Here is a 23,669-nt window from a genome sequence, read left to right on the forward strand (position 1 = left end):
TGAGGGTGTGGCATCTTTGCAGGTGAGTTCTCAGAACTGTGCTCAGGCAGCTCTCTGTGTGCCCATCTCTCCTGCCTGCTTTTCTCTTTCCTCCCCACTTCCTCATTGTGTGAGGCCATCCACTCCGTGTATTACTGATTCCTTTCTGCTTCATCATAAGCAGGTAGCACTGAGGATGTTCTAGATGGAGCCCAGGGCTGGCTTCCCTTGGAGAGCATCATCTGTAAATAACCATAGGAAGTGGTTGTCACCCACTTCACAGGGTGGGGAAGGAACCACAATGAAGGTAGGTCGTTTTCCAAGGAACCACGGCTGATTTACGATAAACACCCAGTTCCACTTCCAAGTTCCTTTGCTGTGAACATTACTGCTTCCCTGTACAGGGAAGGTAGGGTGGTAAATGCTTGATTCTTAGTGCTTGCTGGCTTTTTAGAGTGACATGAACTCAAGAATTTTAAATGTAAGTTTTAAATGCAGTTCAGTCAATTCATTTTGAAGCCCACATTCTCGTTTAGGTCATGGACTTGCCCTATCAATTTTTTTTTTTTTTGAGACGGAGTCTCGCTCTGTCTCCGGGACTGGAGTGCAGTGGCCGGATCTCAGCTCACTGCAAGCTCCGCCTCCCGGGTTTACGCCATTCTCCTGCCTCAGCCTCCCGAGTAGCTGGGACTACAGGCGCCGCCACCTCGCCCGGCTAGTTTTTTGTACTTTTTAGTAGAGACGGGGTTTCACCGTGTTAGCCAGGATGGTCTCGATCTCCTGACCTCGTGATCTGCCCGCCTCGGCCTCCCAAAGTGCTGGGATTACAGGCTTGAGCCACCGCGCCCGGCTCCTTTTTAATTTTTAAAATGTTTTGTAGAGACTCACTCACCTTGTTGCCAAGGCTGGTCTCGAACTGCTGGGTTTGAGTTTGCCAAGGCTGGTCTCGAAATGCTGGGTTCACACAGTTTGTCCGCCTTGGGCTGCCAAAGTGTTGGGATTACAGGTGTGAGCTACCACGCCCGGTCCAGTTTGGTTTCTGTGTCTTTTTGACATACATTTCGTCTGTTTGAACTTTTTAAACTTTATTTTGAAAGAGTTTTAGATTTACAGAGAAGTTGTAAAGATAGTACAGAGATTTTCCTGTATACCCTTCACCCAACTTTCCTTAATCCTTCTGTAACTGTGGTAACTGGTGAATTTCTCAGAAGTAAGCAGTTGACATCACTACAGTACTGTTAAATGTGAACTTTATTCACATTCCACCTGTTTTTCTGCTAATGTCCTTTTCCTGTTCTAGAAACTATCTGAGGAACCCAGATTGTATTTAGTTGTCATTTATTCTTAGTTACAGGTTGTCCCCTTGTTTTTCTTCACCAGGTGTGTGTGTGAGTGTGTGTGTGTGTGTGTGTGTCATATATATATATAGTGTGTGTGTGATAAGTTGGGCCTGGTTAGTGCTTTGATGGGAGATAGGGTCTCGTTCTGTTGCCTGTGCTGGAATGCCATGGTGCAGTCATGACTCACTGCAGCCTTGATGACCTTCCTGGGTCAGGTGATCTCCCACCTCAACCTCGTGAGTAGTAGCTGTGATGACAGACACATGCCACCATGCACAGCTACTTAAAAATGTCTTTTGTTGCGCAGAGTCTCACTGTGTTTCCCAGGCTGATCTTGAACTCCTGGGCTCAAGCAGTCCTCCTGCCTTGGCCTCCCAAAGTGCTGGAATTATAGAAGTGAGCCACTTTGCCTGGCCTGAGTCTGAGTTTAGATAGCTTTTTAAATTTTCTTGCTTGATCTAGCATTAGCCAGTATAGTAAATTTTTATTTCATCTGATTCTGAATTGACCTATCCTTATAGCTGGTTTTGTCTGGGGCAGGACCACAGATTGTATCTGTTGTGATAATAATCTACACATTTATTCCTTTTTTTTTTTTTGAGATGGAGTTTCGTTCTTGTTGCCCAGGCTGGAATGCAATGGCACGATCTTGGCTTCGCCGCAGCCTCCGCCTCCCGGGTTCAAGCGATTCTCCTGCCTCTGCCTCCTGAGTAGCTGGGATTACAGGAATGTGCCACCACTCCCAACTAATTTTGTATTTTTAGTAGAGACAGGGTTTCTTCATGTTGATCAGGCTGGTCTTGAACTCCCAGCCTCAGGTGATCCACCCACCTTTGCCTCCCAAAGTGCTGGGATTACAGGTGCGAGCAACCGCACCCAGCTATTCATTTTTAATTTTAATTTTAAAAAAAATTTCATTTTCGTTTTTTTGGAGACAAGGTCTTACTCTAACCCAAACTGGAGTGCTGCGGCATGATCTCGAACTGGTCTCCCAACTCCTGGGCTCAAGCAGCCCTCCCACTTTGGTCTCACAAAGTGCCAGGATGACAGGTGTGTGCCATCGTGCCCAGCCAATATCTGCACATTTATAAGCTGACATCTGTGAGAGCAGAGGGCAGGATGAAATCAGAGGCTGCTGTAGGTCAGGGTAAGAGATAATGATGCTGGTGAAGATAAAGAACAGTGAATGAACTTCAGATATTTCAGAGGTAGACTTGGCAGAATTTTGTGATTCATTTGTGTCTGTGTGCTGAGTTGTGATGTTCGTGAAGGTGAACATTTCGCAGGTACCTCAGAGCTTAAGGTAGGATTTACTAGAAAAAGACCAGGTGTGTAGTGGGTGAGGAGGATGAAGAGTTAAATTTTGGTCGTGTTCTATTTGGGATGTCTGCTGGACATCCAAGTGGCTGTGTCAAGTAGTCATCTGTCTATTTGTGTCTGAACTGCCCAGGAGAACCCTGAGCTTGGAACTTACATTTGGGACTCATTGCTGAGTAAATGATATTTACGTAATGGGAAAGGATGAAAACCCATGTCGGATGAGAGTTGGCCTTGAGCCTTTAGAGTTCCTGTAGTTTCTTCAGCGGGCCAGTGGAGGGGTGAAAGCTGGTGATGGAAGGCAGATGGAGAGAGAAGTTGGACAAGTAAAGCTGGGAAACGTCTGTGGGTGGTGCTGCGGGTTTTTTACTGACCTTAAATAAGAGCCTCCAGTGGCAGGCAGTGGGGTGCTGCAGCAGAACTGGGGGATGAGTCCATGCAAGGGAGTGGAGAGGCTACGGGTAAGCAGTGCAGGACGGTGGCAGAGGTGAGGGCATCCACTCCAGGGGTGGCTGTCATTACTGCCTTGACGCTTTCCTTGTAGGGTAGCCTTCATTTAGTAAGGTCACTAGCCATTTGATGGAGTGCTGGGAATACTGGGTGCCGTTAGTGGATGCTGCACGTACATGTCAGAGCAGGCTTTCAGTGTTTTTGGTGATGAAGTGTATCACAGCATTCCCCAGCTGGCCCTGCGGCCTCGCCCACACCCACCCACGTTCTCACCTCTGTGCTCGCTGCCTCGGGGGGTGTCTTCCTCCCATTCGCACCACCACATGCACAAACACAGGCACACAAGTGTAGATAGAGGGTGAGCTGTTTGGATTTGCGAGAGCACGTGTGCTTGGTGTGTGGCACATTGAATGGCCTCTTGCTATATATAGTGCTCGGGATGATCCAGATGTCTGGCATGGGAAGATTGGTACTGAGATTTCTGCTCCTGTTCTGTTAGGGAGGGTGGATTAGCAGCTTCCCCCTGTTCCTGCTAGGTACTGCTGCTGGCATCACTGCCAAAACGCCACCTCACATCCTTGGCAGCAAACTGAAGCTCGAGTGAAAATAACCTCACGTAGTCACTCAGCCAAGGGAGTGAGAGAGATGTGAAGAAATGCTGGCTTTCCTGCTGCTTGTTGGCTGCTCTGCTTTGTGTGCTGTGACTGATGGGCAGGTTTTTAGTTACTAAAAGAAGATTGCGGTGTTCTTGCTTACGGGAATCGACTCCTGTCTTTTCTCTAGAGACTGGTCGGACTGGTGTGGTTTGAATCCTGTATGTTGCCATGTCATTCTAACTACCCGGGAGGAAATCTTTCATAATTGGGTGTTCCTTACCTTGTAACTTATTACATAAAAAAGTCCCTAAAATGTTATATTGAATATTTCCAAATGGAGTGGAAAGAACTGTATGGTGGTATACCCTTAGGCATCTTCTCCAATTAATATTTTATCTTTGTTTTATTATGTGTCCAGCAAAGGTGATAATGCTAAGTTGGAATAATTACAAGAAAATAGGAACCATACAAGTTTTTTTCTAAGTTGTAATTTAAAAAATACTGGGAACAAATCTACTTAAGAAAAAGAACATTTTGATACTCTAAATTCTGTATTTGTAGTTGACATCTTAAACTTAACACCTAGAATCTTTGCTCTCATGTATTTGAAGATGTACATTCCTTTCTAAGTTTGATGTTAGTCATTCCATCAAATTGATAATGTAGTTTATATACATCTAGATAGATCCTGATTTCCATTATAGTTTTTTGTTTTTTGATTAAAGGACTTCCATAAAAACAAGAGTGTTAGGTACAGGTGTGGTGGCTCGTGCCTGCAGTCCCAGCACTTGGGGAGGCTGAGGTGGGAGGAATCCTTGAGCCCAGGAGTTTGAGACCAAGACCAGCAACAAAGCGAGACTCTGTCTCAATTAAAAAACAAAAACAAAAAAACCCAAGAGTTGAAGTGTCCACAGATATTTCTTTGTGGTTTTGTGATAATGTTTTTTTCTTTTTCTTTTTCCTTCTTGCTTTTTTTTTTATTTTTATTTTTTTTTGAGACAGTCTTGCTCTGTTGCCCAGGCTGGAGTGTGGTGGCACGATCTCAGCTCACTGCAGCCTCTGCCTCCTGGGTTCAAGTGATTCTCCTGCCTCATCCTCCTGAATAGCTGGAACTACATATGTGCACCGTGATGCCGACTAATTTTTGTATTTTTAGTAGAGATGGGGTTTCACCATGTTGGCCAGGCTGATCTCGAACTCCTGACCTCAAGTGATCCACCCACCTCAACCTCCCAGAATGCTGGGGTTACAGGTGTGAGCCATTGCACCCGGCCTTTTTTTTGTTTTGTTTTGTTTTTTGAGGCGGAGTCTCCCTGTGTTGCCCGGGCTGGAGTGCAGTGGTGCGATTTTGGCTCACTGCAACCTCCACTTCCCGGGTTCAAGAGATTCTCCTGCCTCAGCCTCCCAAATAGCTGAGACTACAGGCGTGTGCCACCACACCCGGCTAATTTTTGTGTTTTTAGTAGAGACGGAGTTTTACCATGTTGGTTGGCCCAGATGGTCTCAATCTCCTGACCCTGTGATCCACCCGCCTTGGCCTCTCAAAGTGCTGGGATTAGGGATGTGAATTGCCACGCCAGGCTGTGCAGATTCTTGATTGTTGATTTAATAGAGGAGGTTAGCCAGTGAAATATAAAGATGTAAATTGGTTAAGAAACATCATGTCTTAAAGCAGCAGTATGTATGTAGTTCCTCCTTGTGGGACCAGAGGCTACATCCTCCTTTAGAGCTGGCGGGAGCAGAATGGGTTTCGTTGAACATTTTACTGCCCGGAGAAGTAACAAGGTTGAACCACGTAAGCCATAGGGGAACTTAGGGAACGAGTCTCTGCTGCTGGTTTTCTTTCCACCTTCTAATCGGTAGTGATACCATCTAATTCGTGTGGTCAACAGGGCAGTATTGTATTTGTTTGGTAGAGGAATAGATGGGAGCTTGGAACCAGAGGGTAAAGTTACACTAACCACTGTGGACTCAAAGGTCTTTCTCTCTTGGGAGATATGTGGGAGGGCTTTTACTGTTCCCTTGTGTGGGTGACAGAATGGTGGAAGGATGGCATTCTGTTGTTCCCATGTGAAGTTGGTTCGGGGCAGGGACAACGTGTTTGTCCTTGGAGCCCCACGGTCTTGCCCAACGCCTGGCACAGGAATGCTTTGAATGAAAGAGGTAACTGACGTTCCCTGAGCACAGACCGTGTCTAGGAACACACGACAGACTCTGTCAGCTAGTGGTCAAGTGGCATGGAGTCTCTGCCTCAGAGTCACCTGTTGTTTTTATTTAGTTTAGGCTATTATTAGGCTATTTCAGAGCTTTTCCCCCCATCTCTAGAAGGGTCTTAGGGCATGAATCTGGGAGCCAGTTCCCAAAGTCTTGGCCCAGCAGGCTAGTGGTTAGCTGTAGAAGAGTCTTAGGGCGTGAATCTGGGAACCAGTTCCCAGACAAGGTCTTGGCCCAGCAGGCTAGTGGTTAGCTCTAGTGGAAGTTCCCTCCGTAGGCCAGTAGGTTCTAAGGTGACACCATCTCTTCCTCCCTCTCCAGACCCGTCCCACCACCATGACTTGCCTATCCCCAACATCCTCATCACTGACCACCTGTTTTTACTTGCAGGACCCATTCCAGCAATCTCTTAAAACATGGTGGATTACTATGAAGTTCTAGGCGTGCAGAGACATGCCTCACCCGAGGATATTAAGAAAGCGTAAGTAATTTTATTTCTGAGATAATGCATCTGCACAGTGGTACATTGGTAACTGAGTAGTGTAACTTTTTCTGTTGCCTATGAAAACGACTTTTAGTGTAGTATACCAGTCTTTGAATGCCATGTAGTTTAATTTGACAGAGCAGTTAACAAGGAGCATTTGCAGTCTAGGTCTGGGCTTTGCTCTTCGTTAGTCACTTGGGTTATATCTGAAGTCGATGAAAAAGTTACCAAGGATGTGAAATAATCCCAGACATCTTTTACTTTGGACTTTGAAAATAGAGCTGACTTGGCACTCTTGAGTGCCCTTTTGCAAGGCAGGGGCCCAGAGTAGGTAGCACTCGGATTTTCCTGGTGTGATTGTTGGGCTCCAGCCTCTGCCATTGGAGTCCCTTCTGATTCATATGAAAGTTTGAGAACTGCACCACTGCCTGTTGCACCTGCATCTGTGTGACCAGGGCCTGGCCAATGTGAGGAGGGCAGTTCCAGCCATAGAAGGCTCTCACAGTAACCTCAGTCTGTTTAATTAATGAAGTGCTAACTGTGAATGTAGAGTGTACAGCAGAGACATCATGAGACAGATTGTTAGATTTTAACATAGCTAGAGAGCAGTTAGCCTGGAATAGTTAGTATAATAAAAAAAAATAACAATGCAAAAAAAAAGAGAAAGTCTGATCTAATAAAAACCACAACACAGGACTCTATGGGCAGTTGTCCAGTCAGGACAACCCACATCTCTCTTGGTGTGTACTCTCGATAAACTCTCTGCTCTGTTAGCTTAAAAAAAAAAATTAATAAATAATGAAGTTTATACTGCTAGACTTAGTGGGCCTGAAGATAGAATTAACTTTGTTTTTGGGCCAAATAGTTCATTTTGATTAATTTTTAAATTTTAATGGAAAAATAAAGAGAGTCTCACTGTGTTGCTTAGGCTGGTCTCAAACTCCTGGGCTCAAGTGATCCTCTCGCCTTGGCCTCCCAGATTGCTGCAATTATAGATGTGAGCCACTGTGCATAGCTGAGATAGTTCATTTTAAAATGCTAAATTACGGCCAGGCAAGTGGCTCACACCTCTAATCCCAGTACTTCGAGAGGTCTAGGTGGGAGGGTCAGTCTCAAGCCCAGGGGTTTGAGACCAGCCTGGGCAACAAAATGAGATACTGTCTTGACCAAAAAAAAAAAAAAAAAAAAAAAAGGTGTGGTGGCATATGCCTGTAGTCCCAGCTGCTCCAGAGGCTGAGGCAGGACAGTTGCTTGAACCCAGGAGGTTGAGGCTGCAATGAGCCATGTTCGTGCCACTGCACTCCAGCTTGGGCAACCGAGCCGCGACCCTGTCTCTCAAAAAAAAAAAAAAAAAACCAAGTCAGGAAGACTACTGTTGGGCAGAGCTGACGTTGCCTGCAGATTATTTGAAACCTCTGCCAGGGAACCTAGTAGAAGCAGCCCACTGAGGAGAGGTCAGGCAGGCCCTGATGTTGTCACCAGTGGAGTGAGGTTTCCCACACTGAGGAAGCCTGTGCTGTACACTTGAGGCCCACACTGTTCTTAACAATAGTGTTAACAGCTTGACAGATTATGGAACGAAGACAGAAATACTTTGCTCTTCTTGAATAAGTTAATGGATGTATTAGTCTGTGTGTACGCTACTGATAAAGACATCCCCAAGACTGGGAAGAAAAGGAGGTTTAATTTGACTTAATAGTTCCACATGGCTGGGGAGGTCTTATAAACATGGCGGAGGACGAAAGGCACTTCTTACATGGTGGCAGCAGGAGAACGCGGAAGAAGCAAAAGGTAAACTCATCAGGTCTTGTGAGGCTTATTCACTGTCATGAGAATCGCACGGGAAAGACCAGTCCCCCTGATTCAGTTACCTCCCCTGGGTCCCTCCCACAACACCTGGGAGTTCTGGGAGATAAAACTCAAGTTGAGATTTGGGTGGGGATACAGCCAAACCTTATCAGTGGATAAGCATGTAATATGTGTACAGTACTTTCAGTAATGATGGAACTTACATACCTTTATGGTAGAGGTCATTAGAGAGTAGATTGGTTTTAGTTATTTGTGAGAACATACAAGTTGCTGAGTGTCTCTTGCATGATGTTGAAGTAGGAATTTAGAACAGGCTGTTAACCTTTAAAAGCAGTGAGATTTCCTGCACTCCTGAGGGCACAGTTGTATAAATGCTGACTTTTAAAAATGAGCAGAATGATAGCTATGGGGTGCATGCTGTTAGAACAGTCTGCCTTGTGTACCCTTGGCTTTGTGTGTGTTGACAGTTTTTGTTTGAGGACTTAAAAGGTCTGTGGCTGCCAGCTATTCTGCATCTCTCCTGAGATACCAGACTCTTCCTATGTTTGAATCACACACCATGGGCCTTCCTTCCTTGGTGCTGAAGTACTGGTGTGCAGGTCCAACAGATCTGAAGGTCAACATTCAAAGTCATTTGGCACTGTTTACACTTGAATGTCATATGTTGTATTACACCTTGATTTTTAAATATTTTAGTAGGTGTATGACTGGGGCATACACAGTTGAATCTTGTCCTGCATTCTTATCTGTTACCAAGTTTTCATATGAACACTAGATGGTAGGTAGTACTGCACACTAATCATTTTTTCTCTCTTGTCTTTTGTATGGTCTGTTATTTTTGAGCATTTCTGGCACATTTAGGGTTATTTGATCCACTGCTACGTTTATTTAGGTCCACAGTGACGTAAATTACTGTTAAGTATTCTGGACTCCAGCTTTAATCAGATTTTAGTATGGTTAAGCCAAGGTTTTGTTGAACATGTTGGAAGTTAAATTGAGCCACGACAGCTTTACAGTAATAACTTGCCAAGTGTTAAAAGCACTGTCAGATTTGTATACTAGTCTGAGATTTTGAGGGGTATACTGCTTCTCTTTTTTAACATTATCCTCCTTTTGAATATATGCTGCTTAGGTTTTGCTAATTAGAGAATTTTTTTGTATTCATTAGTGTGTTCATTCATTCATTCATTCATTCATTCATTCATTCATGTATTCATGTTGAGCCGGAGGCTCGCTGTGTCACCCAGCCTGGAGTTCAGTGGCATGATGTTGGCTCACTGCAACCTCTGCCTCCTGGGTTCAAGCAATTCTTCTGCATCAGCCTCCTGAGTAGCTGGGATTACAGGCGCATGCCTTCATGCCCGACTTTTTGTATTTTTAGTAGAGATGGGGTTTTGCCATGTTGGCCAGGTTGGTCTCGAACTCCTGACCAGGTGATCCACCTGCCTCGGCCTGCCAGAGAGCTGGGATTACAGGTGTGAGCCACTGCACCCGGGCTTTTTTTTTCGTATTTAAATAGCATGCAATTATTTGGTCAGTTGGAACTCTGCAACAGAATGTGACCTTGGTCCTAGAATCTTTGTGGAAGTCAGTGTTTTTTTTTTTTTTTTTCCACCGGGTGAACCAAAGACTTTATTTTTCAAAAGCAGGTAACACCAAAGTACTACGTGGTATCCATATTCATTGCAAAAATGGTAATTCCTGGAATTTTCCAAATGTCAAATGAAGTAAGGGGGATCAGTGGTTACCACTATCATTTTCAACCAATATACAGATGTTCGCTCAAGGTCTAGGCTTTATTTCTACATAGTAGTATTCACATGAGTTCCCTAGGCTGAATTATTGTCAAAACGAGGACTCTTGAAGGGTCTTGACTTCAAAAGATGACACAGCAGCCAACCTAGAATCCTGGCTTGCTGCTTGAGTCCTGGAAATCATGTCTTTTGATGTGTTACAAGCCGTGTCTCCGAAAACTAAAAGCAGACTTTAGATTCCTCTGAAACAGCTCTGATTCCCAAGCGTTCCGCACCATGGTACCCAGATATGCTCAAAATGTGCTTTCCCTTACCTTTCAAAACCCACCACCCGAAAGGGAACCCACCCGAAAGGGAACCCACTTTGAGAGTTCCATGATGAAGGTGTTTAAGAACCACATTAACCCCAAGTAAAGGCAGTGGATGAAATTATCCATTTCTTTTCCCTTTTTTTTTTTTTAAGTGAGACTACCTTGGCAAATGGGAAAATGACACCAATCATATAATTAGAGAAAATGGTTTTATAAATCCTCCTCTTGAAATTATGTTCAGGCCCCACACGGTAGCTAATGCCTGCAATCCCAGCACTTCGGGAGGCCAAGGCAGAAGGATCACTTGAGCCCAGGAGTTCAAGACCAGCTTGGGCAACATAGTAAGACCCCGTCTCTTTTTTTTTTTTTTTTTTAAAGAAAGAAATTCTGTTCAAAAGTATTTCAGACCAAAAGGAGGTCATAAAAACTGTTCATATAATTACTCTATGAGAAAAACATCCCTGTATGGAAAGGGGCACTGAGGATCTGGCATAGAGAAACAAGGGCAGACAGGGCAGTGATAAAATCCAGCCCAAGTTTTCTAGCATGCATTTATGACCTCATGGATATGTATGTACTGGGTGTTAATAGCCCCTCTTTGTACTTAAAAAATAATTAGGAAATTAAAGTGAATCTGTGTGCTAATGAAGTCTGAAGTTACAGAATCTAAAAGCCAAGCCTGTAAAGTGTGTAAGGCAAGATCTTTATCATCAGGGATGGGAAGGAAGTCAGTGTTTTAACTCTGTTTAGATCTTGAATATAGCACAGAGGGTGTTTGAAAGATCCCGAGATTCTGGCCTGTTTGGTGGCAGGTGGCTCACCTTTGGCACACAGATGAGCTAGGTAGTGGACTGGCTGAGGAAGTAGGGTCCTGGCAATCAGAACATGGAAGGATATGGTTGGTGATGTTCGATCTTATTGCTCAGTGACCCAGGCCTTTTTCTCCCTTTTAAAAAATTTTTTGAGACGGAGTTTCGCTTTTATTGCCCAGGCTGGAGTGCAGTGGGGTGATCTCGGCTCACCACAACCTCTGCCAGTGATTTTCCTGCCGCAGCCTCCTGAGTAGCTGCGATTACAGGCATGCACCCCCATGCCCGGCTAATTTTGTATTTTAAGTGGAGTCGGGGTTTCTCCATGTTGGCCAGGCTGGTCTTGAACTCTTGACCTCAGGTGATGCTCCCACCTCAGCCTCCCAAAGTGCTGGGATTACAGGCGTGAGCCACCACATCTGGCCTTTTCCCCTTTACTTCCTGTCACTGTCAGTCCATGTTGTGGACACTGTGATCTTCATTTTTCTCTCTCCAGAGGTTGGTTTGTATTATGCTATCAGGATTTTGTTTTTAAAACTCACTTTAATGAGTATTTTTACACTTTTAATTTTGAGGCGGTCTTGTTCTGTCGCCCCAGCTGGACTGCAGTGGTGTGATCCTAGCTCACTGTAGCCTTGAACTCCTGGCCTCAAGCCGTTGCCACCCCTTAGCCTCTGGAGTAGCTGGGTCTATCTGGCTACACGCCACCTCACCTGGCTATCTGGATTTTAGACCTTTGGGTATTTCATTGTAGAGGAGAGGGAGGTTTTACAATTAAAACCAGGATTCATCTCACCAGTAGGCAGCTCTGAAGCCGTTCTCGTGGTTAATGATGTTAGCTTCAAAAGCATAGTCGATTTCTGGGCTTAGAATGTGATCAGTATCCTTTATTATTTTCAAGGTATCGGAAACTGGCGCTGAAGTGGCATCCAGATAAAAATCCCGAGAATAAAGAAGAAGCAGAGAGAAAATTCAAACAAGTAGCGGAGGCATATGAAGTGCTGTCGGATGGTGAGTGCCCCCGAGCTGCTGAAGGACCCTGAGCGGGCATGCCGGAATGCGGAGTGGGCGTTGGGATCCTCCTGAGGGTAGCACAGTATGGACTCAAGTGACTTGTTTTTGATGCCACCTGGATTTTGGGCCCCTGAGAGGTTTTTTACTTTTCTCGTGAAGATGTGAATTGATTGAGGTAACTGTGAGAACTGTGGAGTACCAGGGCTTCTGGCAGTTTCTCTTAGGATGGCTGTTTTAAAACAGGACTAGGAACCCTGGAGAGAGGAGGTTGCAGGACTCAGGTCACTGTGCATGTGGTGTGCCTGCCCCCGTTGTTGTGTGTGATCATTCTGACCTCGCTCACCCCCACTGACTTAAACAATACCATGCCAGTGGAGTCAGCTTTACTACTTGAGAGGACGTCATTAGTTCCCAAGAAGAGGGGGTGGAACGTACAGCTAAAATTTAGTTTGCAAATTTCAGGCCTGTCTTCCCCTCCTGGGTCTGGAGCAGAGGTGTTGTATGTTACTGGAAGTCAGATCCATTGGCCTAGTTCACAAATGGGTGAGGGGTCAGAGGTCAGCTGTTGCCTAGATGCAGTTGGGGTTCCGTGGGGAAGTAAAAGGCTGTGCGTGGGGCCTGGGGTGGGGGAACAGTGACAGAACTGGAAAGCCACACAATGCCCCTGTCTGCTGCAGTGCTGGGTGGCCTGTTGCAAGCAAAGGCCGAGGCATTTACAAAGTTAGGGATGGACTACCAGAACCCTGGAAGTGGGCACTTGGTTAGGTTAAGTGTATCTGCATATGTTCAGGTAATTGGCCCATATTTACAACAAATGTGGGTGTTTTTTTTTTTTTTTTTAAAGAAGGAACCCAGTTTGAGGCGGAGGTTGCAGTGAGCTGAGATTGCACCACTGCACTCCAGCCTGGGTGACAGTGCAAGACTCTGTCTCCAAAAACAAAACAAAAAACAAAAAACAAAACAGAAGGAACCCAATGTAAGCTTGCCACCTTCAACAGCTACCAGCACACCACCAGCCTTGCTTTCTCTGGTGACACTGTGGCCCACCTCCTTTGTTTTAGAGGAAATCCCAGACATTTTACTTCAAAAATATGAAAAGACATAAAACACTGATACTTGAAATCATCTTGAAATGTGGCATTTAAGGTCTTGAACTGTTGAGCTTATTCATTGGAAAGTTTTTTTTTTTTTTTTTTTTTTTTAAAGAGAGAGGGTCTTGTTAGGTTTCCCAGGGAGGCCTTGAACTCCTGGGTTGAGGTGATCATCCTCTCAAGCTCCAAGCGCCACTGCGCCATGCTTGTTCCCTTGGATTTGTGCGCTGGAGTGACAGGAGGGCACAGGCCTCAGTGTTCCCATCTTGTTCTTCGGTTGTTGTTGTTTGTGTGCTAATTCAGTATTGCCAGATTCAGGATTTTAGGGACTAGTAGCATTAGGAAAAGTGAGGACCAAAATGAAGCGTCATACTTGATAGAGCAGCTTTCAGCTCTCACACTGAAGAGTTGCTTGGTTCTTTTGGGAGGTGCGGGATGTGTTCTTCCTATCCTTTTAGGCAGCCTTAAGTGCGAGCTGGAGTTATCTTCAAAACATGGTCATTGTTCTTGCCATGGCACCGGCTACCTGAACTTGCTTGTAAGTGGTTTGCTTCTAAGCCTGTTTTCCCATTTTGTGGAATGTGAGATTTTCTTTTAGGAATGTAGTGGTATGATCACAGCTTGCTGCAGTCTTGACCTCCCAGGCTCAAGCGATTCTTCCATCTTGGTTTTCCGAGTAGCTGGGACCACGGGTGGGTGCCCCTGTGCCCAGCTAACTTTTCAGTATTGTGTTTAAAGGTGGAATTTTGCCGTGTTGCCCAGACTGGTCTTGAACTCCTGGGTTTAAGTAATCCACCAGCCTTGCCTGCGCAAAGTGTTGGGATTACAGGCGTTAGCCACTGCGTCCAGCCTATGAGATTTTTTTGAGGAACACAGATGGTATCATGTCAGAAGTACCAGTGCTTCTAGTGTCATTCTTTTTGTTCTGGGATATAAGTAGCGTTTGGAATGTAAGTGTGAGAGCGGCATGCTAGCCCCAGGCCTGGCATCCAGGTGGTCCCTTTTCAGGGTGAAGGAGCCTGTAGGGTGTTAGGTTGGCGCCTTTCTGGCACATCTGCTTTCTACCACTTGCTTAGGCCCTAGCATGTTTGTTTTTGTGCTGCAGATTTTTGTGGTAAGACGGTGCACTTCTGTGGTTGGAATAATTTTGTACTTGGTCATGTGATTTTAATGTAGCGTGTCTGGGCTCTGTGGGCAGTAGAGTGAAAGAAATGATCTAATGGAATAAAAAAAAATTTTTTTTTTGAGATGGAGTTTCGCTCTTGTTGCCCAGGCTTGAGTGCAGAGGTGCAATCTCGTCTCAGTGCAACCTCTGCCTCCTGGGTTCAAGCGATTCTCCTGCCTCAGCCCCCTGAGTAGCTGGGATTACAGGCATGCGCCACCATGCCTGGCTAATTTTGTATTTTTAGTAGAGATGGGGTTTCTCCACGTTGACCAGGCTGGTCTCGAACTCCTGACCTCAGGTGATCTGCCCACCTTGGCCTCCCAAACTGCTGGGATTACAGGTGTGAGCCACCGTGCCCAGCCGTAAATACTTACATACTTAATTTCTTTTTTGAATTTTCAGGAGAGAGGTACAGAAAGTTTTCCCTCTTACTTCCTTTTGTTTTAAAGAAAGGATGGCCATACTCTTTGAAATTTAATTGTAATACATTGAAAACTGATTTACAACTTGGGAAATACCTTTTCTATTGAATTAAGGGTTTAAAAGGAACTTGGCCTTACTGACTTTTCTTTAAATTTTTAGCTAAGAAACGGGATATCTATGACAAATATGGCAAAGAAGGATTAAATGGTGGAGGAGGAGGTAAGTACATGAGTTTTTTCTTTGAAGACAAATGGTCTTGGCAAGTAAGTTGAGTTTGTAAATCACGAGTCTCTTGGTCAGAGTCTATTTTGTATCAGTAAATAGAGATGCAACCTAGAAAGCGAACTAAATTGGGGAGAGGACAGAGAAATTGATAGCATTTAAAAATCTTTTGTGAGACTGGAAGTATATGTTGATGTACTTCTTATAAGTAGAATACAATTTGTAACCATACTGCAATATATTGTGAACATACACCCTTAGATCAGCACTTGATGTTATGTCAAAATATCTTAAGGGTTTGAAGAGCAGATTTTCCTGAAAAGCTAAAATAATGACCTTGTAGGGCCTGTACTTTGTCTCCAAAAGTTCCCATGGTCACTGGGCTGTGACCAGCCTCCCTTGGAATGTTGGGAAATTATTGCTCCAGACCCACTGGGGCCACATGGCAGCTTCTGTGGCTCCAGGAGGCCAGTCGTCGAAGTGGATGCAAATACTCTTGGTTGGTAAACCTTCATAACAAATCATAAAAATGGTGTGTAATGTTACATGCCGATCACGGGTTTAGAGATGTCAAAAAGTAATCTCAACATCTGCACTCATGTGTCGTCACCGCTGGGCACACTCACTTTCAGTCAGTACAGGGCTCATGTTTTGAATTACAGAGAACTTCAGGTTTATGAAATATTTTTGTTTTTATTAGATCATGATTTGTATAATGTTCTGTCAACAAAGAATTCTTTGCCTACAAAACACCAAAATTCATAAACTAAAAGCTGTGTTGTATTTGTGCAGGTGGAAGTCATTTTGACAGTCCATTTGAATTTGGCTTCACATTCCGTAACCCAGATGATGTCTTCAGGGAATTTTTTGGTGGAAGGGACCCATTTTCATTTGACTTGTTTGGTAAGTTAATCATGTGGGTTGACTTGGTGTGTGTCCATGACCCAAGTGAGGGCTTAGTATGACCTTTCTGTTGAATTAACATTGTGTTTTAGGCTGGGCACGGTGGCTCGTGCTTGTAATCCCAGCACTTTGGGAGGCCGAGGCGGGCAGATCACCTGAGGTCAGGAGTTGAAGACCAGCCTGACCAACTTGGAGAAACTGTGTCTCTACTAAAAATATAAAAGTAGCTGGGCATGGTGGCTCATGCCTGTAATCCCAGCTACCTGGGAAGCTGAGACAGGAGAAACACTTGAACCTGGGAAGCAGAGGTTGCGGTGAACTGAGATCACGCCATTACATTGTCGCCTGGGCAACAAGAACAAAACTCCCGTCTCAAAAAACGAAACAAAACAAAACATTGTATTTTGTCGTGAAACTTTGTGTTTAAGGCAGCATTGGACTAGCCTGGGCAACATGGTGAAACCCTGTCTCAACAACAACAAAAAAAACCCACAAAAAGTTAGCTCAGTGTGGTGGTGTGTGCCTGTGGTCCCAGCAACTTGGGAGACTGAGGTGGGAGGATTGTTTGAACCTGCAAGGTCGAGACTGGGCCACTGCATTCCAGTCTTGGTGACAGAGCAAGACCCAGTCTGGAAAAAAAAGCAGCACAGGAGCTGTAAAATCTTTTCTCTTCTTCGTCTTTGAAAATTTGTTTTGAAGTTACAACTTGAAAAATTAAAATAATAAAGGGTTTAATGTGTTTTTTTTTCTTTGTTGTGTATGGCCCTAGTTAACTTCCTTTTGCCCTCAGATCAGACAGTGGTAAGGGCATGGGTGCTGGTGTCTTGGAAATGTTATTGCCCATTGAACAACCAATTTGTGTGTGAATTTGCCACATCATATTCCTGTTAAAATCATTAAGCATCATAGTACTGTTTGCAAGACCTTTCATCCGTGAACATTGTGTGTGAGGACCGTTGTTCAGAGTTTGCTGAAAGGCACCTCTGGAGCAAGACTGCGGAGGCCTTCGCTGAGGAGAGAATAGTTTTGTTAAGGGAGATAGTGCTGTTATAGCTGCTGTTTGATTGTAGGAAAATGGATTTCTCATCGACGGCATTTCAGTCCTGATCCCTGGTCCTAGGCTTTGGTGTGTGTCTTGGGCACAGTTTGGGTCAGGCACTTTTGTTAGTTGTCTCCTGTTGGAGTCTTCTCACCCACCAACCACTGGGACTTCCTGTGTGATGCGGTGGGTGACCTGAGAGGTCAGGATTAAACGTGTACTCCTGTAGCTGTTTTTATCTTTTGACTTATTGAGAGAGAAACACATTGTGTGTTTACCTCCTTCATTGCCGGGAGCATGGGTGAAGAAACTGACCACCACCTGCAACGCCCAGGAGGGAAAGAGAAAAGCAGTTGGGTCTGCAGATAATACAGGGGAGACACGTGGAGCCCCTGCCTGCCGCAGACTGTGAAGATTATGCTTCTTTATAGAAGCACAGTCACTCATATCTGGTAGGTCTTGGGCTTTTGCATGGTGCAGTTCTTCAATGTATTTCAAATGGGGATTCAAAGAGGTTGTCCTTATACCTTATGGGCTGGCTGGCTTGAAGAGAGCCCCTTTCTGAGGGAGGAAGGACAGTCAGTGGCCTCAGGCATTTTCAGGGAAACGGAAGCTAAGCGGGGGATTTCAGATTAGGGGACTGGGAGACTGGTCTGCTTATTTTTGAGGTGCATTTGCTGTAATCACTGCTGCCATCAGCAGAAGCAGAGCTCAAGAAAGAACCATGTTTACGTCCTTCCCTCACCGACCCTCACAGGCAAGAAATCTTTCTCTAAGAGATCATCTCTGTCTTAAAAATGACCTTTGCATCTTGCTATAGCCTTCAGCAAACTGCATTTGTTGCTTTGCAGGACAGGGCAGTGTTGGGGTTGAAGTCCTGTGTTCTGATCCTTGATTCTCATGGTGACCAAGCGAGGAAGAAGTCCCAGTCTTCCAACACCGTGGCTTCTATTCTAGGGCATGTGAGGTGAAAAAGGCTGTCCTCTCAGACAGGCCCTTTCTTAACGTTATCATTCAACAGGCCCTTTCTTAACATTTTATTATTTTTAATTCAAAGGGGAACGGTCCCTTAGTGACTGAATTGTAGCCAATTTTTGTTTTCCTTGGGGAAATAATCTGATACACCAATCCATAGAGCAATTACTCGTAAAAGTATAGGGATTTTTTTTTTTTTTTGAGATGGAGTCTCGCTCTGTTGCCCCGGCTGGAGTGCAGTGGCCGGATCTCAGCTCACTGCAAGCTCTGCCTCCCGGGTTTACACCATTCTCCTGCCTCAGCCTCCTGGAGTAGCTGGGACTACAGGTGCCCGCCACCTCGCCCGGCTAGTTTTTTGTATTTTAGTAGAGGCGGGGTTTCACCGTGTTAGCCAGGATGGTCTCTATCTCCTGACCTCGTGATCCGCCCGTCTCGGCCTCCCAAAGTGCTGGGATTACAGGCTTGAGCCACCGTGCCTGGCCAGGTATAGAGATTTAATTAGATATGAGTGAATATGGGAGTTTTTACCTCTAGTCAAGGAGAGAGGTGCTAGTCTTACTGAAACGCTGCACTGTTAAATGCTCCATTTTACATACAGACCTGCTTTAAGACTAGGTACCCTGTGTTTCCCATGATGAGTGTGGCAGTGGTACTTGTTCATTCCGTTCTTGCAGGTGTGCTAGATGACTTCCATTTTCAGGCTCTCAGGATTTACACACAGGAGAAGCTGCTACTCCGTGGCTACTGTATGTATGTAGTCACTGTGCAACCTGCTGGCGGCGTGTTTAGTGTAGATGGGCGTGAATGCAGAGCGAGAGGGATTTCTGCCTATTAATGATGTCATTCAGGGATCAACACCGTGGTCTGTTACGAACTGGCCTGTTAGGAACAGGAGGTGAGCGGCGGGCAGGCGGGCAAGCATTACTGCCTGAGCCCCACCTCCTGTCAGATCAGATCAGCAGCATTGGAGTCTCACGAGGGCACGAACCCTATTGTGAACTGCACATGCGAGGGACGTAGGTTGCGCGTTCTTTATCAGAATCCAGTATCTGAAACCATCCCCACCTCCTGCTCTGTGGAAGAATTGTCTTCCATGAAACAAGTCCTTGGTGCCAAAAAGGTTGGGGACTGCTGTTGATAAATCATATTTACTAGACCTGGTGTATTTTTCATGTGACAAAAAAGTAGTTTAAAATCTGCTGTAAGATATTTCTGAGCTGCACTTTACATTTATCAGAATGTAGAACCCCTGCCGTACTTCAGACCTCCCTCATGATAGGTGGGGAAGGGTGAAGCGGGTGCCAGGTGTTGGACACACGGTATGCAGGTCTGTGCCTGAGCACCAGGTAGTTGCTCATTGTCACGCTGTGGCCAAGGAGACTTGGGCCTGTGGGTGTGGAACCCGTCCTTCACAGCAGAAGTCCTCCAGGAGAGGCCGTGGAAGCGGATTCAGACACCAGCCTGGAAAGGAATGCTGCCTCTGAATCGGAGGGTCCAATCAAAACTGCTGAGGCTAGGTGACTGCTGAAATTTCCAGAACATGGAGCACATGAAAATGAGCTTTTGTCAAAATGTTAATCAGGAAAGTTAATTAATAGGCAGTGGACCTGTTTGAATTAGGATGATCTCTTTATGTTATTCTTAGAGGACCCTGTTGCTCAGTGAAGGGATGCTCTAAGTTAGGAAAGAAAGGGTACCGGATAATAGTGCCTTTTGATCCCGTTAGTCATAGCAGGCATTACCATCTGGGAAAAGCCTGTGGGTTTAACTTCACAGTTTTATTTATATTCTTGGAAAGCCAAAGCTAACCTTTAAGGTTTCCAGAGAGGCCTTTTATTTTAGCAGTGCAGCAAGTTTTTCCTTTGTAAAGCATCACTCTGGTACGAATGATGCTCCGTAGCAATAGATGGGGAGTCTTGTGGTATGTAGCACCAAGGGAAGCAGACTTTTTGGAGGAAAAATGAGTGCATTGAGGATAGTAACCTGACTTTCTGACGTGTGATTAAATGATGGTGGTGAGTCAGTCATTTTACTCTCCCAGGGTGTTGAGGAAGTGGCCAGTGAGGACTTGGAGCCTAGTGAGGAGTTAGTGGAGCTGCCCGGGATGGAGGAGGCCACAGAGGACAGCCCCAGTGAAGAGAACAGTGAGGCCTTGGATGTGATGATATCCAGTGAGGACCTGGCACTCTCTAGTGAGGATGAGGCCTGCATAGGATATAACTGGGACCTGGGTGAGTCCCTCAGCGAGGAGCTGGAGCTCATATCCAGCGAGGACGGGGCCAGCCCTGGGGGCACAGAGGAGCTCAGTGAGGAGCTGCTGAGTGAGGAGGAGCACAGTGGGCCAGAGCTGGGGCGCTGCCAGCACCACCATAAAGTGTCAAGGAGCTGCCTGGGCTGGACTGACTTACAAGGTATCTAGAATAAAATAGTTTCCTCTAGTGCCTTGATACTGTCCTTGGTCGGATGACCTCAGCTGCCTCAGAAATAGAACTGAAGAAGCAAAAGAGGGAGGTGGCAGTCCTGAAGCACTGGCCAGGCATCACTAGAAGCCAGAGCACAGACCCTGAAGGCAGCCTTTGGTCTCTGAGTTTGATCTGTACCACAAACCGGGGGCTTAAACAACCAAAATGTATCATCTCCTAGTCCTGGAGGCTGGCGGTGTGAGACCCAGGTGTTGCAGGGCTGGTTGCCTCTGAGGTTGAGGTGTGTCCCGTCCCGCTCTGAGGTGTGTCCTGTCCTGCTTCAGGCCCCTTCCCAGCTGTTCTTCTCTCTGTGTTTGCAGATGGATGGCCCGTCCGATCTTCACATCATCTTCTCTGAGTCTGTCTCTGTGTCCATTGGATTTAATGTTTTAGAGACAGGGGTCTCATTGTGTTGCCTAGGCTGGCCTCGAACTGCTAGGCTCAAGCAGTGTTCCTTCCTCAGTCTCCCAAGTACTGACTATAGGCATCAGCCACTGTGCCCAGCCCCAAGTTCCCCCTTTTTATAAGAACATCATTTATATTGGATTAGTGCCCACTGTAATGATTTCATCTTAACTTGATAATCTACAAAGAGCCTATTCTAAGTAAGGTCACATTCACAGGTACTGGGGATTAGGATACCTTTTTTCGGGGGCATGATTCAACCTTTAACATCGTATTTCTAGCGGGTAGATTTTTGTGCTAGTCTTTGAAATTCACAGCCAAGCAGCAAATTTTGAAAGGTGAAAGGAGGAGGAACCTTTAAAGTTAGACATGTGCCCCCACCCCCAGCTCCGAGACGGAGTTTTGCTCTGTCACCGAGGCTGCAGTGCAGTGGCACGGTCTCAGCTCACTGCAGCCTCTGCCTCCCAGGTTCAAGCAATTCTCCTGCCTCAGCCTCCCAAGTAACTGGGATTACAGGTGCGCACCACCACACCTGGCTAATTTTTGTATTTTTAGTAGAGACGAAGTTTCACCATGTTGGCCAGGCTGGTCTCGAACTTCTGACCTCAGGTGATCTGCCCACCTTGGTCTCCCAAAGTGCTGGGATTACAGGTGTGAGTCACTGTGCCTGGCCAGAGTTAGACATGTTAATGAGAGCTAGAAGTTAGGGGTCAAGTACAGGCATGGGAGTGGCACAGCAGATTGGATCAGTGTGTGCTGGTGACCTGGACCCACTGTCATTGCACGGCGCTGCGGCAGTTTGTAATGAGTGTTCTTTGATTACTTAAGGACGGAGTTCATACGCATGCACACCTACACACAGGTCGCTTAGAAGACGTTAAGGAGTCTTAAAATACACATAAAAACATCACATATAGCTGGGCGTGGTGGTGCACCCCTGTAATGCCAGCAGCTGGGGAGGCTGAGGTAGCAGATTCCTTGAGCCCAGGTGTTTGAGTCCAACCTGGGAAAAAAGTAATGAGATGCTGTCTCTAACAATTTAAGAAAAAAATATTAACGAAATCGTGATGTACGAGACTGGTTTCTGGCTAAAGTTGTTGGAACTATCCTTGTGTGTAATTTCACATGGCCATGAAGCAGCAGGCAGTCCCACCCGGTGTCCCCACATGCTCTTCCCCTATCTGGTGAGAGTTTCTTGGAGACGATGCCGAACTCATATATGGTTGTGTGCGTATTTGAGAACTCCTCATGTTGAGACAGAGCTGTTTTTTGGAAGTATCTTTTTTTGTTTGTTTGTTTTTGAGATGGAGTCTCACTCTGTTGCCAGGCTGCAGTGCAGTGGTGCGATCTTGGCTCACTGCAAGCTCCACCTCTCGGGTTCAAGTGATTCTCCTGCCTCAGCCTCCCAGGTAGCTGGAATTACAGACATGCGCCACCACGCCTGGCTACTTTTATATTTTTAGTATAGTTTCTCCATGTTGATCAGTCTGGTCTTGAACTCCTGACCGCAGGTGATCCACCCACCCCAGCCACCCAAAGTGCTGGGATTACAGGCGTGAGCCACCGTGCCAGGCCCTTCACTTCTACTTAAAATTATTCTGGCTAGTGAGGATGGTGCCATGTTAGTGATCTGCAGCAGCTTTTGTGCTGTTTTTCAGTACATACTTGGTAATTTTAGGACCTTTGTTTCCTCTGATCTCCTTCCTTAAATAGGGAGAGGAAATGGTTCCCTGAAACGATCATTTTGAGAATTTTCTCTGCTGTGAGAACTGAGGCTCTGGCTACCCCCCTAGAAGGCTTGAGCCATGCCATAGGAGTTTGTGTGCAGTGTTTCTTTGGTGGTTCTTCCCCTGTATTTTGTGGTGTTGGTCCCCCTCGCAAACACTTTGTATAGTGTTTGGTTCACATTGTTGGCATGACAGTCAGCTGAGCAAGACGTTGCATGAGTCCTTTGTTGGTTTGTGGGTTTTCGCATCATCTGTTTCCAGTGGGATTTTGGTCCCTGGTGAACTTGTGGACAACTCCAGAGATCGAGATAGTTGCCGTGTCTGTAGTGCTCCCAGGAGGAGATGTTCTGGGACTGCAGGTGCAAGAGGTAGGAAGAGTGGTTTAAACTTGAGGCTGCAGCAGAGCTGATGCTATGCTGGGCTTTGACAGGTTTAGGGAATACCAGCATTGATAGGAGGTATGATGGTGTAGGGACAGTGAGGTGGAATGTGTGACGGTGGAGGAAAGATGAATCGGCCATCTGCGAGTAGGGCTCAGAAAAGAGCCCAGAGCCTGCTGCTGTTCTGGTGCTTTCTCCCCTGAGGAATGAGGACTGTGGTTGGGAAGAGGCCCATTCCTCCTGATGCCAGGGATCCTCATCTCATCTTGGCCTTCTTGTATTTGAAGTAGAATAATTTGATTGCAGTGTATTGTGGATTCTTTGACTTAGATAGATTTTTGTAACTTCTGGGAAACAGATTGCTCTAACCAGACCTAGGATCTAACTAGAAATTATACTTGTAATACAAAACAATTGTATGGGAAGCTGAAAATAGTGGTGTTCATTTAACAAATATGGTGTGCCTGCCATTTAGTGCCAGGCACTATTCTAGGTGCTAGTTTGGCAGTGGAGAGGAACAGTGAAGCCCTGTTCTCAGGGTGTGCAGTTCAGGGCAGAGCTCTGGTTGTGTTCTTCATTTACTGCCATTGCATATTGTATTCCAGATTCCTAACAGTTATGTTATTTGCTACTTCAGAAAATGTGAGTGACACCACTCAAAACATGCAAGTTGTAGTAAATGAGTGCCTGGTTTTGAGAGGAGTTGGGAGAGCAGAGGAATTCTGTGTCTTTCATGCTTGGCTTTTGAATCTCAGGCGTTTCTCACTTTTGAGGGTGGCTGTTTAGGTTTTAGCTTTGGA

The 23,669-nt window shown here is 45.7% G+C and overlaps 1 protein-coding gene across 3 annotated transcripts in view; it reads left to right on the forward strand.

Annotated features, from left to right (window-relative positions):
* The window catches only part of DNAJB6 (DnaJ heat shock protein family (Hsp40) member B6), an 80,659-nt gene that overhangs the window by 15,166 nt on the left and 41,824 nt on the right, over positions 1 to 23,669 (forward strand). For all 3 annotated transcript variants that reach the window (XM_023225525.1, XM_026449631.1, XM_023225524.1), the window contains exons 2-5: positions 6,287 to 6,377; positions 11,965 to 12,074; positions 14,916 to 14,975; positions 15,771 to 15,881. In XM_023225525.1, coding sequence (XP_023081293.1) covers positions 6,313 to 6,377; positions 11,965 to 12,074; positions 14,916 to 14,975; positions 15,771 to 15,881 — 346 coding nt within the window. In that variant the 5' untranslated portion in view covers positions 6,287 to 6,312. The remainder of the gene's footprint in view (positions 1 to 6,286; positions 6,378 to 11,964; positions 12,075 to 14,915; positions 14,976 to 15,770; positions 15,882 to 23,669) is intronic.

This window comes from Piliocolobus tephrosceles, chromosome 8 (assembly GCF_002776525.5).
Source record: "Piliocolobus tephrosceles isolate RC106 chromosome 8, ASM277652v3, whole genome shotgun sequence".
Lineage (NCBI taxonomy): Eukaryota > Metazoa > Chordata > Mammalia > Primates > Cercopithecidae > Piliocolobus > Piliocolobus tephrosceles.